Below are 19,540 nucleotides of genomic sequence, written 5' to 3'. Positions count from 1 at the left end.
TTTTAAGCAAATAATCAGGATTACGATAAAAATAACAAAAAAATTAGCCTTGGCCCCTGATACCTGGGGCTTTATCTACAAATATCTGTATTAGCAGGATCAGTCAGAACATGCAATGGACCCTCTTGTGCTGTATCATGCACTGCAGTCTGTCACATACCCTGCCTGCCTTGCTTTTTAAGAAAATAACCGGGATTCAGATAAAAAAAAAATAGCCCTGGCCCCTGATATCTGGGGCTATGTCTACAAGTATCTGTAATTATAGCAGCAGCAGACAGGACGTTCAATGGAGCCTCTTGCACTATATGCACAGCAGTCTGCCACATACACTGCCTGCCTAACTCCTGCTATCACCACTGAATATATTCAGCTGGATTAGTCCTTAGAAGGACTGTTAGTTCAGATGGATATATTTATATATATATATATATATGTGTGTATATATATATATAGATATGCTGTGGAATACCTACACTAACTATAAACAAGCAAATCTCTCCCTAGCTCAGCAGCAGCTCTCCCTGCTCGGCCTGTTTCCGGGGTAGACTGTGACGAGCATGGCAGCGCCGGGTCTGATATAGACCTGATGACGCTGTGCGGCCAGCCAATCACAGTAATGCCCACAACCAACATGGCTACGGCATTACAGTGCATGGCAAGCAATCCCTGCATGTTCATTGGCTCTCTAAAGAGCGCCAAACATGCAGGGAGGGGACCCGAGTTCCTGCCCGAGCAACCCGGAAATGCTCACTGAGTGCCGAGCTTGTCAAGCATCATGATGCTCGGGCAAGTACTGAGTAGTGGCGAGCATGTTCGCTCATCACTAATTATTTCCTCATCTCCTCCCTCTTGTATTATTTATTCCTCATCTTCCTCTTGTATTATTTCCCTCTCGCCTTCCTCTTGTATTATTTCCTGGTCTCTTCCATCTTGTAATTTTCCTTGTCTCCTCCCCCTTGTATTATTTCCTCATATCTTCCCTATTGTATTATTTCCCCATCTCTTCCCTATTGTATTATTTCCTCATCTCTTCCCTCTTGTATTATTTCCTTATCTCCTCCCTCTTATATCATTTCCTCATCTCCTCCCTCTTGTATCATTTCCTCTTCTCTTGCCTCTTGTAATATTTCCCCTCTCCTCCCTTTTGAATTATCTCCTTGTCTCCTCCCTCTTGTATTATTTCCTCATCTCCTCCCTCTTGTATAATTTCTTCATCTCCTCCCTCTTGTATTATTTCCTCCTCTTATCCCTCTTGTATTATTTCCCCTCTCCTCCCTTTTGCATTATTTCCTCCTCTCAACCCTCTTGTAATATTTCCCCTCTCCTCTCTTTTGTATTATCTCCTTGTCTCCTCCCTCTTGTATTATTTCCCCCTCTTTGCCATTTTGTATTATTTCCTCCTCTCATCCCTCTTGTATTATTTCCCCTCTCCTCCCTTTTGAATTATCTCCTTGTCTCCTCCCTCTTGTATTATTTCCTCATCTCCTCCCTCTTGTATAATTTCTTCATCTCCTCCCTCTTGTATTATTTCCTCCTCTCATCCCTCTTGTATTATTTCCCCTCTCCTCCCGTTTGCATTATTTCCTCCTCTCAACCCTCTTGTAATATTTCCCCTCTCCTCCCTTTTGAATTATCTCCTTGTCTCCTCCCTCTTGTATTATTTCCTCATCTCCTCCCTCTTGTATAATTTCTTCATCTCCTCCCTCTTGTATTATTTCCTCCTCTCATCCCTCTTGTATTATTTCCTCCTCTTATCCCTCTTGTATTATTTCCCCTCTCCTCCCTTTTGCATTATTTCCTCCTCTCAACCCTCTTGTATTATTTCCCCTCTCCTCTCTTTTGTATTATCTCCTTGTCTCCTCCCTCTTGTATTATTTCCCCCTCTTTGCCATTTTGTATTATTTCCTCCTCTCATCCCTCTTGTATTATTTCCCCTCTCCTCCCTTTTGAATTATCTCCTTGTCTCCTCCCTCTTGTATTATTTCCTCATCTCCTCCCTCTTGTATAATTTCTTCATCTCCTCCCTCTTGTATTATTTCCTCCTCTTATCCCTCTTGTATTATTTCCCCTCTCCTCCCTTTTGCATTATTTCCTCCTCTCAACCCTCTTGTAATATTTCCCCTCTCCTCCCTTTTGAATTATCTCCTTGTCTCCTCCCTTTTGTATTATTTCCTCATCTCCTCCCTCTTGTATAATTTATTCATCTCCTCCCTCTTGTATTATTTCCTCCTCTCATCCCTCTTGTATTATTTCCCCTCTCCTCCCTTTTGCATTATTTCCTCCTCTCAACCCTCTTGTATTATTTCCCCTCTCCTCTCTTTTGTATTATCTCCTTGTCTCCTCCCTCTTGTATTATTTCCCCCTCTTTGCCATTTTGTATTATTTCCTCCTCTCATCCCTCTTGTATTATTTCCCCTCTCCTCCCTTTTGTATTATCTCCTTGTCTCCTCCCTCTTGTATCATTTCCTCATCTCTTCCCTCTTATAGAATTTCCTTACCTCCTCCCTCTTGTATTATCTCCTTGTCTCCTCCCTCTTTTATCATTTCCTCATCTCGTCCATCTTATATAATTTCCTTACCTCCTCCCTCTTGTATTATTTCCCCTCTCCTCTCTTTTGTATTATCTCCTTGTCTCCCCCCTCTTGTATTATTTCCTCCTCTCATCCCTCTTGTATTATTTCCTCCTCTCATCCCTCTTGTATTATTTCCCCCTCTTTGCCATTTTGTATTATTTCCTCCTCTCATCCCTCTTGTATTATTTCCTCCTCTCATCCCTCTTGTATTATTTACCCTCTCCTCCCTTTTGTATTATCTCCTTGTCTCCTCCCTCTTTTATCATTTCCTCATCTCGTCCCTCTTATATAATTTCCGTACCTCCTCCCTCTTGTATTATTTTCTTGTCTCTTTCTATATATATTAAGCAGCTCTTATTCAGGAGGTTTAGGAAAGTCTCCCAGTTGCTTTGTACTTTTATTTCTCAGCTGTTGGAAACGCTCCTTCCCGCAGTGTTCTTGTCCCCCCTCTACTATACATGTTTTATCTTGTGATCACAATTACAGAAATGCCCACCGACTCATATACGTGATATGTGGTCCCATCTATTGATTAATATTTGGTCTAGTAGTATATTTTCTGCCACTTCCATTATATTTGGAGACTGATAAAGTCAGTCATTATTCTTTCTCGCTCCCCTTATCTCCGCAGTATGAGACTTTTTGATGGTGTATCTGAGTGTATGTGAGTGGACCTGACCATTCTGTATGCGTCTGTGTGAGGGTATATACCATATTATTGCATCCAACTGTGTGATTGTGACAACTGTACGAGGTTGTGTCTGACTGATATCCCATAAGAGAAACATGTGCATAAGAACCACATAGATATATAATAGGAAAGAGAGGGAAAGGGAATGAATGAAGAAAGAAAAATATACTATTTCTAATTATTCTAATCAAAGGAATGGAGCAAAACTCACGTTCATTCAAACCATCTGGATTTAAGCTTCGTGAGGTCCAAATCCATTTTGTTTCCAACCATTTGAGCACGCAGGTGATCTGACCTCCACGCCGAGTTTTGCTCCATTCCTTTGATTAGAATGATTAGAAATAGTATATTTTTCTTTCTCCATTCATTCCCTTTCCCTCTTTTTCATTGTTTTTATGCTTTTTATCCTTGTCTGTTGTTTAAAGTTGTTTGTTGTTTTGTTATATTTTAGGGTTATAGGAAGTTTCACCCCCAGCAATTTGCCCCCAGCAGTTCGCCCCCAGCAGTTCGCCCCCAGCAGTTCTCCCCCAGCAGTTCGCCCCCCGGTACATTTCGCCCCCGCACATTTTGCCCCTATCAGCCAAATGCTGGGGATGAAATGTGCGGGGGCGAAATGTACCCGGGGGCGAACTGCTGGGGGCGAACTGCTGGGGGCGAACTGCTGGGGGCGAACTGCTGGGGGAGAACTGCTGGGGGCGAAACATCCAATTCCCATATTTTAGAAGAGCATACATATATACCGCGATAGATGGTCCATTTTCCCGCCATGTGGAATATACAGCTGGTTGTGTTGGGAGGTGGAATTACGAATAATCCTCTTTGGATGCTATCTACATGACAAGTGGGATGTCCTATAAGTTCTATTTCATCTGGACTATATGGACTTATGATGGATCTACAAGCTTAGTTCAAGAATTTCTATGAGACCTGATATATATATGTACTTTTCCTTGTGATATCTCTTTTTAGTTTGATATGAATATATATACATATATATCTCTTGATAAGTGTGGGACATTGCATATGAATTATGTGTATGAGCTATACTGCTTGTTTTTACACAGGTATGATCCACTTTTGACTTATTGAGATTTTGAGGAATTTACTTGATTATGGAATGTGGATAGCTTTACATACTTTTTAAGAAGTTCCTTTGATCTGCCATAGGATAATAGCCCATTTTTCATATTTAGTCTCCTTACCCGTACAGCATGTGATGTTTTCTCAAGGGAGGTCAGGCGCGCGGTCGCACCGCCATGCGGTGACGCGCATTCATCGCTGTGTCTTTGGGGATCGTCGCTCCGGTCACGTGCCAGGTCCTTCGCTCACGTGCACACGTGGGTGTGTTGTGGCTGGTCGAGTGACCGGACCGCCCTCTCTGACGTGGCTGATGGATGCGCTCCCCCAGCGCACCGGTGCGATGTGTGCCACTAGCACCTGCACATGGGAGTGGCCCATATTCATGAGCACCCACGAACAACATACAACCCCTTGTCTCTTATGATGAGATAATCATCTTTTCTTGTAGTCCAATAATGGCACAGATCCTATTACACTTGTAAATGAGAGGAACTGTTTGAAAAGAAAGAGATTGAATGGGAGATGGGAGGCAGATATAGGGGCGTGCCTGGGAGATTAACATATGACACATCCACTGCCATGAATATGTATACCATGTCCCGCCCCGAGCCTCTATATGAGCCTGTGTTGATGACAATTATCAGTTTCCACATGTGCAGCAATCTGCTGATTGATGGTTCTTCAACATATATGCCTGTATGGCTCCCCAGGGGTCTGGTTGCCACAGTGGTAGAAATACCATGTCTGAGAGCGAGCAAGGGTTTTCCTGGTCAGGAGCACTATTACATCCAACGCCTCCTGCCCCAGTCCAGGGAGGGGAGGAACCCGCCCTTTATAGACTGGATCTGGGGCGGGGTTAGTTAGTTATTTCCAGAGGAAGGGACAGAGGAGCAGCAAAGAGCTCTGTAGGAGACAGGAGCTGAAGACCAGGGACTGGAGCTAGTAGAGCTCGTCCTGGCCGAAGACCCAGAGAACCGGACACCGGAGTCCAAGGCTGCGAGGATATCCACATCCAGCAGCAGAAACCACCTGGCAGGGGATTTCAGGTCCTCTGGCCATAGAAAGCCCGGAGGCTCAGTCACACCGCCATCGAGGAGTGGAAGGAACCAAAGGCCCCAAGTCACCAGCCATACGGGTGAGCACCACACGGTACACTCAGGGAAGTGGGCTACTACACGACTACAGCAAGGTAGCCAGGAAGAATGCAGTCAGATGGGAAGGCGTACACCTCCACCTGGCCAGGGGGACTCTTGTTCGCTCACAGACTGACCAGGCCTCTAATGTTAGCCAGTACTCCCAGCAGGGCCTTCTTCATTACCAACAATAAAGACCCTGAACTGCACTGCACGGACTCTGAGTCATTTCTGCTGCGCCCATGCACCACAACCCTCACCATCTACACAAGCTGCCCTGAGGCTATACTCCTCCCGTGGGGAGTTATACTACCCTCTGCTGCGCACACAACATCAGCCTCAGCGGTCTGCCCCGCAGCGGTGGTTCTCAGTGACCGCAATCCACGGGTGTTGTAGTCGGACATTTGAACATTAAAAAACCAAGTAAACAGATCCGCCACTGGTTTGACCACCCTGAGCCACAGGACCGGGTCGCCGCCACGGAGACTACAACCCCTGATATTACACAGAGACCTGGCTCCGGGTATTCCCTCGCACACAGCCCAGGGGGCGCGTCAACTTCGGCGTAGTCGGCAGGACTTCATGCCCGCAACCACCGGGTACTGCGTGCCTTAAGAAAGACTGTGATACTTACCGTGGTGAAGTTTCCCACCATCCGCAGCCATTTTCCCACCATTCGCAGCCATTTTACCGCCACTGGGCGCCATTTTTGGGACGGCGCACGGGAAGAAGAGGGGCGTGGACGCCAAAAGCACGCAAGAGCTGAAGCCCCGCCTTATGTACTGAAGCTGCGCAAGGTCCTGGAAGAGCCCAGCGGATGCAGGCGTCACCAGCGCGCGATGCGAGGTCCTTGGCCCCGACGATCGCCTGCGGAGCTGCGGCCTACGAAGTAGAAGCAACGGAAGGTAGGCCACGGTTAACTAGGGGGGAGGAAGACACCAGGAATGGAGGGAGCTCCCACCGCCAGCGCGGCTGCTGCCTCAGTGATGCCGTTCACGATGCCGTATATCCCCGGAGCGGCATGGTTACCCCAGTACTCAGGGGAGTCGCATACCCTGAGCGACTTTAAAGAAAGACTGAATAGCCTATTCAAAGTATACCCCCTGTCCGAGGAACAAAAAGTGAGCATTCTGATAGGTCAGTTAATCGGAGCAGCCCAAAGAGAAGTGAAGTCCTGGTCAGCCAGGGAAAAGGGGACTGTAAAGGAAATACTGGCCAGTCTAAAGGACACTTTTGATACCCGCACCTCAGCAGAGATCAAATTAAAATTTTATGGATGAAAACAGCGGGCACAAGACAGTATACGGGACTATGCTTTGAATTTTCAGGAGGCCATGAGAGCCATTAAGCAGGCAGACCCTGACAGCGTGCGGAATGAGGATAAGCTGTTGACTGAACAGTTCATTGAGGGTCTACAGTTCAGCACCCACCGAACCCAGTTGCGTGTAATGGCCTTGCAGAACCCTGATTTGAACTTTGTGCAGTTCAAAGACAGGGCTATCCGGGTGCTCCGAGAACTGGCACCAGGTGGCGCTGTAACCCACAGGCGCCCTGCTATTACCTATCACCAGGAGGCGGCGCCCTTGTCTGCAGACCCTGTGGGAGCTGATGCACAGGCTTTGGACAAAGCCCCGGCTGCAGACGTGCACCATCAGGTCCAAGAGCTGACCAAAAGCATTGCCACGCTAACCAGAACTGTGCAGTCTTTACAGGTGTCCCCCCCAGGAAAGATCCAGCTGGCTTCCAGTCCGGAGGACATCCCTTGGCGCCGACAGAGGAGGATCCCATCTTCCAGAGGAAGGCCCAGCGACCGCTACGACCAGGACTGACAACCCATCTGCCGACGCTGCAACCAACCAGGACATATGGCAAGGTACTGTTATTTAAACGGGCCCAACCTGGGGCAGAGGGCCGACCCCCAGGCATAAGACCACAAGGCCCATCGAGCTGGTGTGATAAGTAGGTAGGGGGACGACCGGTCTTGCCTGTGGTGCTGGATGGCATTCCTATGACTGCACTGTTGGACACCGGGTCGCAGGTAACCACCATCCCCTATGTGCTTTTCAAGCGGCACTGGAATGACTCAGATATTACCCGCTACCCAGATAACGATTTGAGCATCATCGCCAGCAATGGTCAGCCCGTACCACAGGTGGGATTCAAGGAGGTGACCATCAAAATTGGTGAAGTTGAACTGCCAGCGCAAGGACTGATTATTGTGGACATTGACGGTCGTGAAAGCCACCCTAAGATAACCTTGGGTACTAATGTTATTGAAAATTGTCTTGCAGAGATAATTGTCATATTACAGCAGGTTGCGGTGAACGCCAGCTCCAGCCAGCTGCGTGTCCTACAAAAAGAGATCAGAACCCTGATGAAAAGGCAACAGGTAGAACTGTCTGGTGGTGAGATTGGTAGCGTTAGGATGAGTGACCCGTTCCCTATCGCCATGCCCCCAAAAAGTGAGATGATGATCTGGTGCCGGACTGCAATCGGGTTAAGAGGAAGGGACTACCAAGCCATGGTAGAACCCGTCTACTCAGACAGTAGGCCCACTATTTTGACAGCATGGGGGGTGGTCGATGTACGCCATGGGAGGGTACCCGTCCGCATCCTAAACATTGGGGAAAGAGAAGTATACTTGCCCCGGTATGCCACTCTAGCCAAATTGTTCACCGTTAACCAAAACTCTGTAAAGGCAGTGGAACCCTAGCCTCCATCTCAACCAGAGGAGGTTAACGGCTCTAAGAAACAAATGGAAGACTGGTGTCAGAAGCTGCATGTGGGCACCGACTCCACTCCCTCACACCAAAAACAGGGAGTCTACCGGGTGGTGCAGGAGTACGAAAGAGTCTTTAGCAAACACCCACTAGACTTTGGGCAAGTAAAGGGGGTAGAACACCACATCCCCACAGGAGACCATCCACCCATAAAGGAAAGATACCGACCTGTACCCCCTGCACACTATCAGAATGCCAAGGGAATGTTACGAGAAATGAAGGAGGCTGGGGTAATCAGGGACAGCTGTAGCCCCTGGGCAGGTCCACTAGTTCTTGTGAAAAAGAAATATGGCACCATGAGAATGTGTGTAGATTACAGAAAGGTCAACCGTATCACACACAAAGATGCGTACCCGTTACCTAGGATAGAGGAATCTTTAGCTGCATTTAAAGTCTGCTAACTTCTTCTCCACTTTGGATCTTACTAGCGGGTACTGGCAGGTTCCTGTAGCAGAGGCAGACAAGGAGAAGACCGCGTTCACCACCGCGATGGGTCTCAGTGAATTCAACTGTATGCCATTCGGGCTCTGCAACGCACCAGGAACCTTCCAGCGGTTGATGGAGTGCTGCCTGGGGGACAGGAATTTCGAGACGGTCCTGCTATACCTGGACGATGTCATTGTGTATTCCAAAACATATGAGGACCATCTGAAACACCTGGCAGAGGTGTTTGATGCCCTGGCAGGCTACGGCCTAAAGGTGAAACCCTCCAAGTGTCATCTACTGAAACCAAAGGTACAGTACCTCGGACACGTGGTGAGTGCTGACGTGGTGAGTGCTCCAGACCCTGATAAGATCACGGTGATTAAGGAATGGCCAAGACCCTCCAGCATAAAGGAAGTGCGGCAGTTCCTCGGGTTGGTAGGCTACTACCGAAGATTCATCCCCGGGTTCACCAAAATGGCAGCCCCTATGCAAGACCTCCTGTTAGGTCAGTCAAAGACCAAGAATCAGAAGCCGCCCTTCAGGTGGGTCACGCTGGAAGAGGAGTCTTTCCGCCAGCTGAAGATGGCCCTCACGGGGGATGAGATCCTGGCTTGCCCTGATTTTGGCCAGCCTTTTATTCTCCACACGGACGCGAGCAACATCGGGCTAGGAGCCGTACTATCCCAGATCCAGCAGGGCAGAATACGGGTAATCGCTTACGCCAGCCGAAAACTACGGCCCACAGAGAGAAACCCTGAGAATTATAGCTCCTTCAAGCTAGAGTTCCTGGCAGTGGTGTGGGCAGTGGCGGAACGTTTCAAACATTACCTTGCCTCTGCCAAGTTCACTGCATGCACCGACAACAACCCGTTGACACACCTGGACACTGCAAGACTTGGTGTCCTGGAGCAAAGATGGATGGCCCGGCTGTCCAACTATGAGTTCACCATCCAAAACCGGGCGGGACGCACAAATGCCAACGCAGACACCCTGTCCAGGATGCCAAACTTGCCGGACGGAGGGGAAGATCCAGAAGAACTGGAAGAGATTGAACTCCCTGCGTTCCACCGTCATGGGATTACCCAGTGTTCCCACTGTGTAAGGGACAAGCACTCTGCCACGTTCAATCCCTTACCCCACTACAGCTGGGCGGAGACGCAAGTCAGTGACCCAGCCGTCCGCCTGGTAAAAGAGATGATGACACAGGCTGATGCCCGGATTGACCCAGATGCTCCGGAAGACACCAAACAGCTGTGGAATGAGAAGAGTAAACTGTTTCTCTACAAGGGGAAGCTGTGCCGGAGAATTGTCAACTCCCGGACACATGAGCTGACCTGGCAGGTAGTGGTCCCGAGACGAGACGCGGCTATGGTCCTGGAGGCATACCACGACAGAGCAGGGCACTTTGGATGGAAGAAGCTGGAGTTCCTGTTGCGTGAACGGTTCTAGGCATGAGAGGGGCCATTGAGAGATGGTGCAGAGACTGCGGCCCATGCAACCTAAGAAGAAAGGACCATGCCAGCCAGAAGACTCCCCTGCAGCCCATCATCACCAATCAGCCTCTAGAACTGGTAGCCCTGGACCATGTGAAGCTGGCTCCAAGTAGGTCCGGGTACGTCTACGCCCTCACCATTGTAGACCACTACTCCCGGTTCCTGGTGGTGGTCCCTGTCAAGGACTTAACAGCTCAGACAGCAGCAAGAGCCTTCCAGCAGCACTTCTGCCGTCCACACGGGTATCAGGAGCAAGTGTTGCCTGACCAAGGTCCAGCCTTCGAAGCGGAGGTCTTCCAGGAGTTCTGCAACCTGTATGGCTGCAAGAAGATAAGGACAATGCCTTATCACCCCCAAACCAATGGATTATGCGAGAAGATGAACCAGGTGGTGATAGACTTGCTGAAAACGTTGCCCCTGGAAGAACGTAGTCTGTGGCCTGAAAAACTGCCTGATCTGGTGGACTTGTATAACCACATCCCAGTAAATTCCACCAACTGCACCCCGGCTTACCTAATGAGAGCAAGACCTGGTAAGCTGCCTATTGACCTGGATATGGAAGTCCTGACACCCGAGGACACCTCGCCAGAGGCAGACTGGGATAGAGAACGGCAGCAACAGTACCGGAAAGTGCAGGAGAGTGTTGAGAGAAGTCTGTCTCAAGCAAGAGAAAGGCAAGAGAGGACTTACAACCAGCATACTCCCGCTGTTCCCCTGGTACCTGGAGAGCAGGTCTTGAAGAGAAAGAGGCGGCTCCATAAGTTGGATGACCAGTGGGAGAAAGAACCATACACAGTACTGCCCTCAAGCCATGAAAATCCGAAAGTATGTGTTATCAGTAAGGATGGAGGAGAGACCACAGCCACTGTCTCCAGAGACCACCTGAAGAAGTGTCCTGAGCAGCTGCAAAGCACTGATGAAGACCAAGATAGCCCTCATCCCGCAGAGGAAAGGGAAGAAATGGTCAGTATAGTACTCGGAGAATTTCCCCGGTCCTGGACACAAATTAACAACACTATTGTGGTACCCATCCTTACCTTTCTCCAGCCAGCCCCGCAAGGGCCTACAGAAGAGCAAGTAGTGTTTGGAGAGAAACCGGCCCCGGAGGCAGAAGATTCCATACCAGCAGCCCAGGAGAATCAACCCTCTGCTAGTAGTGAGCCTGCCATGCCCGTGGTAAGCCAACGAGTACGTAGAAAGCTGCCCAACCTACCCGTAACATCTCCAAACACCTGTAGTGCAGACACTAGCGAGCCCACTACACAAGGGGTGGAAACAGGGGACTCAGAAAGAACACCACCAGATAGTGTGTTACGAAGGTCCACCAGGAGCACTGGAGGTCAGAAGCCCGCTCGCTGGAGAATCTAGAAAAAAATGATGATATCTACCTGTATATTGCAAATGTTGAAATGTTTTAGGTTTGTTGCATGAATAATAACTATGTCTCTCAAGTTACCCGACAGGGTTTATGGACTGACAGGTTATGGACAATGAATAACCGGAACTGTACCTTGTAAATAGTTGCACCTGTTAAGTGCCCCTTTTGTGCCAGACCACAGAACAAAAACACGTGGAGGTGACTGAAGACGTGGTCCAACGCCGGATCATCGATGCCCTGTAGCCACCCCAGGGCCTACGTGGAGGGTTTGGGACGGGTCCCTCAAAATACATCTTGGGTGACATGGACACCTGGTTACGGAAGCACCGTGACCTATAAAAACTGAACTCCTTGTACATATGTTGATGTGTTATTACTTATACCCTGTTATGTATGTTTTCATAAAATGTGTTTCATCCCGGAGTACTAAAATTTACCAGAGGGGAATGTGGCACCCCAGGGGGTCTGGTTGCCACAGTGGTAGAAATACCATGTCTGAGAGCAAGCATGGGTTTTCCTGGTCAGGAGCACTATTACATGCAACGCCTCCTGCCCCAGTCCAGGGAGGGGAGGAACCTGCCCTTTATAAACTGGAACTGGGGCGGGGTTAGTTAGTTAGTTCCAGAGGAAGGGACAGAGGAGCAGCAAGGAGCTCTGTAGGAGACAGGAGCTGAAGACCAGGGACTGGAGCTAGCAGAGCTCGTCCTGGCCGAAGACGCAGAGAACCGGACACCGGAGTCCGAGGCTGCGAGGATATCCACATCCAGCAGCAGAAACCACTTGGCAGGGGATTTCAGGTCCTCTGGCCATAGAAAGCCCGGAGGCTCAGTCACACGCAAGGGACCGGCACCGCCATCGAGGAGCGGAAGGAACCGAAGACCCCAAGTCACCAGCCATACGGGTGAGCACCACACGGTACACTCAGGGACGTGGGCTACTACACGACTACAGCAAGGTAGCCAGGAAGAGTGCAGTCAGACGGGAAGGCCTACGCCTCCACCTGGCCAGGGGGACTCTTGTACTCTCACAGACTGACCAGGCCTCTAATGTTAGCCAGTACTCCCAGCAGGGCCTTCTTCATTACCAACAGTAAAGACCCTGAACTGCACTGCACGGACTCTGAGTCATTTCTGCTGCGCCCATGCACCACAACCCTCACCATCTACACAAGCTGCCCTGATGCTATACTCCTCCCGTGAGGAGTTATACTACCCTCTACTGCGCACACAACATCAGCCTCAGCGGTCTGCCCCACAGCGGCGGTTCTCAGTGACCGCAATCCACGGGTGTCGTAGTCGGACATTTCAACATTAAAAACCAAGTAAACAGATCCGCCACTGGTTTGACCACCCTGAGCCACGGGACCGGGTCGCCGCCACGGAGACTACAACCCCTGATATTACACAGAGATCCGGCTCCGGGTATTCCTTCGCACACGGCCCAGGGGGCCCGTCACCTGCTCTTACCAGTATGACCCAGAAGAAGGAGCAAGCCGAAACGTACGTCGGGTGTTTTTGGCACCTGGGATTGGCACCACATCCTCTCAAAGTTATCACTTTGGATTGCCTTATATATTTTTGGTCCAATATGGTTTATGGGCCCAATTCAACAAGGATGATAATATCAATACTAGACTTTGAAGAATGATTAGATATTTATGCTGATGTCATTTAGTGATTAATTCACTGTTTATATGTCTTTTATGTGATTTTAACGTTTGGGTAATTTTTCTAAATAAAGAGTTGATATGGTTAATATATCTATGTGGTTCTCATATACATGTTTTTCTTATGAGATATATGTTGCGGTATGTATTGAACCTGCTACACTTGCCGTGTGGAACTTTCAATACAACACACCCCTATGGGGGTGTTGGTTTATTGAGTATGAGACTGTAGACATTTTTGCTAAATGTTTCTTAATCTGTAGATTGTATGGATGCTAATAAAGAAGAAATTAACTTACCGGAAAGTTTCTTCTTCCTTTGCGGGACCTCAGCAAATCTTAGGTCGGCGTAAGTCACAGCATCAGCCATATCTGTCCTGATTACCAGCTGAGAACAGAGACCTTACTGCATAAAAAGAGGAAGGAAAGTAGCAAAAATATTATTATAATGAACCTAGAAACGAGAAAGAGAAGAAAAAGAGAAAGTGACAGGAAACACGAAATACAAGAAACCACCATCTAGGAAAATTAATGAGAGAAAGAGGAAGAATTAGAAGAACTTCTCACTATTTTTATTATTATGTAAAAATCAAAGGGTGACATTTAAAAAAGACACAAACACAGGGATAAAAATGTGCAAAAAAATAGATTTTCAAACAATAATATCAAAGAGGAAAAATTATCAGAAAAAAATAAAAAGTTGCATTCAAATAAAAAGGGTTTAGTATCGTCTTAGCGGGCTGAAATATGATCACTCTCAGTGGGAAAAACAAGATAATCTTGTAGATATGAGACATTTTAATGGCTAACAAAAATAAAATAAATGATGTTACATAGCAAGCTTTCGAAACTTCTTAGGACTCTATATCAGTCATTGTGTCACAAAGTATCTGAGCAAAGGAAAAATATATACACAAATAAAGGTAGAGGCGTGGCAGAAAAAAGGAACATTTTGGACATTTAAATGAACAAACTCATTTTAGAGAGTGAATTATTAATTGGATTAGATTAGTAGTGAGAAAGTTTTATAGTCCTAATATCCATGTAAGATCAACAGCCTGGTGCCCTCACTGTCTCTGGAGCAGATTCCTGATGTCCTCACTGTCTCTGGAGCAGATTCCTGGTGCCCTCACTGTCTCTGGAGCAGATTCCTGGTGCCCTCGCTGTCTCTGGAGCAGATTCCTGGTGCCCTCACTGTCTCTGGAGCAGATTCCTGGTGCCCTCACTGTCTCTGGAGCAGATTCCTGGTGCCCTCACTGTCTCTGGAGCAGATTCCTGGTGCCCTCACTGTCTCTGGAGCAGATTCCTGATGTCCTCACTGTCTCTGGAGCAGATTCCTGGTGCCCTCACTGTCTCTGGAGCAGATTCCTGGTGCCCTCGCTGTCTCTGGAGCAGATTCCTGGTGCCCTCACTGTCTCTGGAGCAGATTCCTGGTGCCCTCACTGTCTCTGGAGCAGATTCCTGGTGCCCTCACTGTCTCTGGAGCAGATTCCTGGTGCCCTCACTGTCTCTGGAGCAGATTCCTGGTGCCCTCGCTGTCTCTGGAGCAGATTCCTGATGTCCTCACTGTCTCTGGAGCAGATTCCTGATGTCCTCACTGTCTCTGGAGCAGATTCCTGATGTCCTCACTGTCTCTGGAGCAGATTCCTGGTGCCCTCACTGTCTCTGGAGCAGATTCCTGGTGCCCTCGCTGTCTCTGGAGCAGATTCCTGATGTCCTCACTGTCTCTGGAGCAGATTCCTGATGTCCTCACTGTCTCTGGAGCAGATTCCTGGTGCCCTCACTGTCTTCGGAACAGATTCCTGGTGTCCTCACTGTCTCTGGAGCAGATTCCTGGTGCCCTCACTGTCTCCGGAGCAGATTCCTGGTGCCCTCACTGTCTTCGGAACAGATTCCTGGTGTCCTCACTGTCTCTGGAGCAGATTCCTGGAGCCCTCACTGTCTCTGGAGCAGATTCCTGGTGCCCTCACTGTCTTCGGAGCAGATTCCTGGTGTCTTTGCTGTCTCAGGAGCAGATTCCTGGTGTCCTCACTGTCTCAGGAGCAGATTCCTGGTGTCCTCACTGTCTCTGGAGCAGATTCCTGGTGTCCTCGCTGTCTCTGCAGCAGATTCCTGGTGCCCTCGCTGTCTCTGGAGCAGATTCCTGATGTCCTCACTATCTCTGGAGCAGATTCCTGGTGCCCTCACTGTCTCTGGAGCAGATTCCTGATGTCTTCACTATCTCTGGAGCAGATTCCTGGTGCCCTCACTGTCTCTGGAGCAGATTCCTGATGTCCTCACTATCTCTGGAGCAGATTCCTGGTGCCCTCGCTGTCTCTGGAGCAGATTCCTGATGTTCTCGTTATCTCTGGAGCAGATTCCTGAAGCCCTCACTATCTCTGGAGCAGATTCCTGGTGCCCTCACTGTCTCTGGAGCAGATTCCTGGTGCCCTCGCTGTCTCTGGAGCAGATTCCTGATGTCCTCACTATCTCTGGAGCAGATTCCTGGTGCCCTCGCTGTCTCTGGAGCAGATTCCTGATGTCCTCACTATCTCTGAAGCAGATTCCTGGTGCCCTCGCTGTCTCTGGAGCAGATTCCTGATGTCCTCACTATCTCTGGAGCAGATTCCTGGTGCCCTCGCTGTCTCTGGAGCAGATTCCTGATGTCCTCACTATCTCTGGAGCAGATTCCTGGTGCCCTCGCTGTCTCTGGAGCAGATTCCTGATGTCCTCACTATCTCTGGAGCAGATTCCTGTTGCCCTCACTATCTCTGGAGCAGATTCCTGGTGCCCTCACTGTCTCTGGAGCAGCTTCCTGATGCCCTCACTGTCTGTGGAGCAGATTCCTGATGTCCTCACTATCTCTGGAGCAGATTCCTGATGACCTCACTGTCTCTGGAGCAGATTCCTGATGCCCTCACTGTTTTTGGAGTAAATTCCCGGTGCCCTCACTCTCTCTGGACCAGATTCCTGGTGCCCTCACTGTCTCTGGAGCAGATTCCTGGTGTCCTCACTGTCTCTGGAGCAGACTCCTGATGCCCTCACTCTTTCTGGAGCAGATTCCTGATGCCCTCACTGTCTCTGGTGCAGATTCCTGATGCCCTCATTCTCTCTGGAGCAGATTCCTGGTGCTCTCACTGTCTCTGGAGCAGATTCCTGATGCCCTCACTCTCTCTGGAGCAGATTCCTGGAGCCCTCACTGTCTCTGGAGCAGATTCCTGATGTCCTCACTGTGTCTGGAGCAGATTCCTGATGTCCTCACTGTCTCTGGAGCAGATTCCTGGTGTCCTCACTGTCTCTGGAGCAGATTCCTGGTGTCCTCACTGTTTCTGGAGCAGATTCCTGATGCCCTCACTGTCTCTGGAGCAGATTCCTGATGTCCTCGCTGTATCTGGAGCAGATTCCTGGTGCCCTCACTGTCTCTGGAGCAGATTCCTGATGTCCTCACTGTCTCTGGAGCAGATTCCTGATGTCCTCACTGTCTCTGGAGCAGATTCCTGGTGTCCTCACTGTCTCTGGAGCAGATTCCTGGTGTCCTCAATGTCTCTGGAGCAGATTCCTGATGCCCTCACATGTCTCTGGAGCAAATTCCTGATGTCCTCACTATCTCTGTAGCAGATTCCTGATGTCCTCACTGTCTCTGGAGCAGATTCCTGGTGTCCTCACTGTCTCTGGCGCAGATTCCTGATGTCCTCACTGTCTCTGGAGCAGATTTCTGATGTCCTCACTGTCTCTGGAGCAGATTCCTGATGCCCTCACTGTCTCTGGGGCTGATTCCCGGTGCCCTCACTGTATCTGGAGCAGATTCCTGGTGCCCTCTTTGTCTCTGGAGCAGATTCCTGATGTCCTCACTATCTCTGGAGCAGATTCCTGGTGCCCTCACTGTCTCTGGAGCAGATTCCTGGTGCCCTCACTGTCTCTGGAGCAGATTCCTGGTGCCCTCACTGTCTCTGGAGCAGATTCCTGGTGCCCTCGCTGTCTCTGGAGCAGATTCCTGGTGCCCTCGCTGTCTCTGGAGCAGATTACTGGTGCCCTCACTGTCTTCGGAGTAGATTCCTGGTGCCCTCGCTGTCTCTGGAGCAGATTCCTGATGCCCTCACTATCTCTGGAGCAGATTCCTGGTGTCCTCACTGTCTCTGGAGCAGCTTCCTGATGCCCTCACTGTCTGTGGAGCAGATTCCTGATGTCCTCACTATCTCTGGAGCAGATTCCTGATGACCTCACTGTCTCTGGAGCAGATTCCTGATGCCCTCACTGTTTTTGGAGTAAATTCCCGGTGCCCTCACTCTCTCTGGACCAGATTCCTGGTGCCCTCACTGTCTCTGGAGCAGATTCCTGGTGTCCTCACTGTCTCTGGAGCAGACTCCTGATGCCCTCACTCTCTCTGGAGCAGATTCCTGATGCCCTCACTGTCTCTGGAGCAGATTCCTGATGCCCTCACTCTCTCTGGAGCAGATTCCTGGTGCCCTCACTGTCTCTGGAGCAGATTCCTGATGCCCTCACTCTCTCTGGAGCAGATTCCTGGAGCCCTCACTGTCTCTGGAGCAGATTCCTGATGACCTCACTGTCTCTGGAGCAGATTCCTGATGCCCTCACTGTCTCTGGAGCAGATTCCTGATGTCCTCACTGTGTCTGGAGCAGATTCCTGATGTCCTCACTGTCTCTGGAGCAGATTCCTGATGCCCTCACTGTCTCTGGAGCAGATTCCTGATGCCCTCACTGTCTCTGGAGCAGATTCCTGATGTCCTCACTGTCTCTGGAGCAGATTCCTGGTGTCCTCACTGTCTCTGGAGCAGATTCCTGGTGTCCTCACTGTCTCTGGAGCAGATTCCTGATGCCCTCACTGTCTCTGGAGCAGATTCCTGATGCCCTCACTGTCTCTGGAGCAGATTCCTGATGTCTTCACTGTCTCTGGAGCAGATTCCTGATGTCCTCACTGTCTCTGGAGCAGATTCCTGGTGTCCTCACTGTCTCTGGAGCAGATTCCTGGTGTCCTCAATGTCTCTGGAGCAGATTCCTGATGCCCTCACTGTCTCTAGAGCAAATTCCTGATGTCCTCACTATCTCTGGAGCAGATTCCTGATGTCCTCACTGTCTCTGGAGCAGATTCCCGGTGCCCTCACTGTCTCTGGAGCAGATTCCTGATGCCCTCACTGTCTCTGGAGCAGATTCCTGATGCCATCACTGTCTCTGGAGCAGATTCCTGATGCCCTCACTGTCTCTGGAGCAGATTCCTGAGGACCTCCTGTTACTGTTGCAGATTCCTGGTGTCCTCACTGTCTTTGGAGCAGATTTCTGGTGCCCTCACTGTCTCTGGAGCAGATTCCTAATGCCCTCAATGTCTTTGGAGCAGATTCTCGGTACCCTCGCTCTCTCTGGACCAGATTCCTGATGCCCTCACTGTCTCTGGACCAGATTCCTGATGCCCTCACTGTCTCTGAAGCAGATTACTGGTACCCTGACTTTCTCTGGAGCAGATTCCTGATGCCCTCACTGTCTCTGGAGCAGATTCCTGATGCCCTCACTGTCTCTGTAGCAGATTCCTGGAGCCCTCACTGTCTCTGGACCAGATTCCTGATGCCCTCACTGTCTCGGGAGCAGTTTCCCGATGCCCTCACTGTCTCTGGAGCAGATTCCTGATGTCCTCACTGTCTCTGGAGCAGATTTCTGGTGCCTTCACTGCATCTGGAGCAGATTCCTCGTGCCGTCACAGTCTCTGGTGCAGATTCCTGATGATCTGATTGTGTCTGTAGCAGATTCCTGGTGCCTTCACTGTCTCTGGAGCAGATTCCAGGTGCTTTCACTGTATCTGGAAAATATTCTTGGTGCCCCAACTGTCTGTGGAGGAGATTTCTGGTGCTTTCACTGTCTGTGGAGCAGATTCCTGGTGCCTTCACTGTCTCTGTAGCTGATTCCTGGTACCCTCACTGTCTCTGGAGCAGATTCCTGGTGCCCTCACTGTCTCTGGAGCAAATTGATTGTGCCTTCTCTGTCAGTGGAGCAGATCCCTGGTGCCCTCACTGTCTGTGGAGAGGATTCCTGCTTCCCTGACTGTCTCTAGTGCAGATTTATGATGTCCTCCTGTCCGTGGAGCAGATTCCTGATGTACTCCTGTCTCTGGAGCTGATTCCTCGTGTCTTCATTGTCTCGGGAGCAGATTTCCGATGTCCTCCTCTCTCTGGAGCAGATTCCTGAACCCCTCACAGGCTCTGGAGCAGATTCCTTTTGCCCTCACTGTCTCTGGAGCAGATTCCTGGTGCCCTCACTGTCTCTGGAGCAGATTCCTGATGTCCTCACTGTCTCTGGAGCAGATTCCTGATGACCTCCTGTTACTGGAGCAGA

General features: G+C 49.7%; 1 protein-coding gene across 2 annotated transcripts in view; it reads right to left on the bottom strand.

The window, feature by feature from the left end:
• LOC141169943 (uncharacterized) overlaps positions 1-13,674 on the bottom strand; it is a 183,256-nt gene extending 169,582 nt beyond the window's left edge. For both annotated transcript variants that reach the window (XM_073655132.1, XM_073655131.1), the window contains exon 1: positions 13,520-13,674. In XM_073655132.1, the coding sequence (XP_073511233.1) occupies positions 13,520-13,589 (70 nt within the window). In that variant the 5' untranslated portion in view covers positions 13,590-13,674. The remainder of the gene's footprint in view (positions 1-13,519) is intronic.
• Positions 13,675-19,540: the final 5,866 nt, after the last annotated feature.

Source organism: Phyllobates terribilis, unplaced genomic scaffold (genome assembly GCF_046119375.1).
Source record: "Phyllobates terribilis strain yellow unplaced genomic scaffold, ASM4611937v1 Scaffold_1__5_contigs__length_1240528914, whole genome shotgun sequence".
NCBI classification, from domain to species: Eukaryota; Metazoa; Chordata; class Amphibia; order Anura; family Dendrobatidae; genus Phyllobates; species Phyllobates terribilis.
This window is presented reverse-complemented; position numbering and strand designations above follow the sequence as displayed.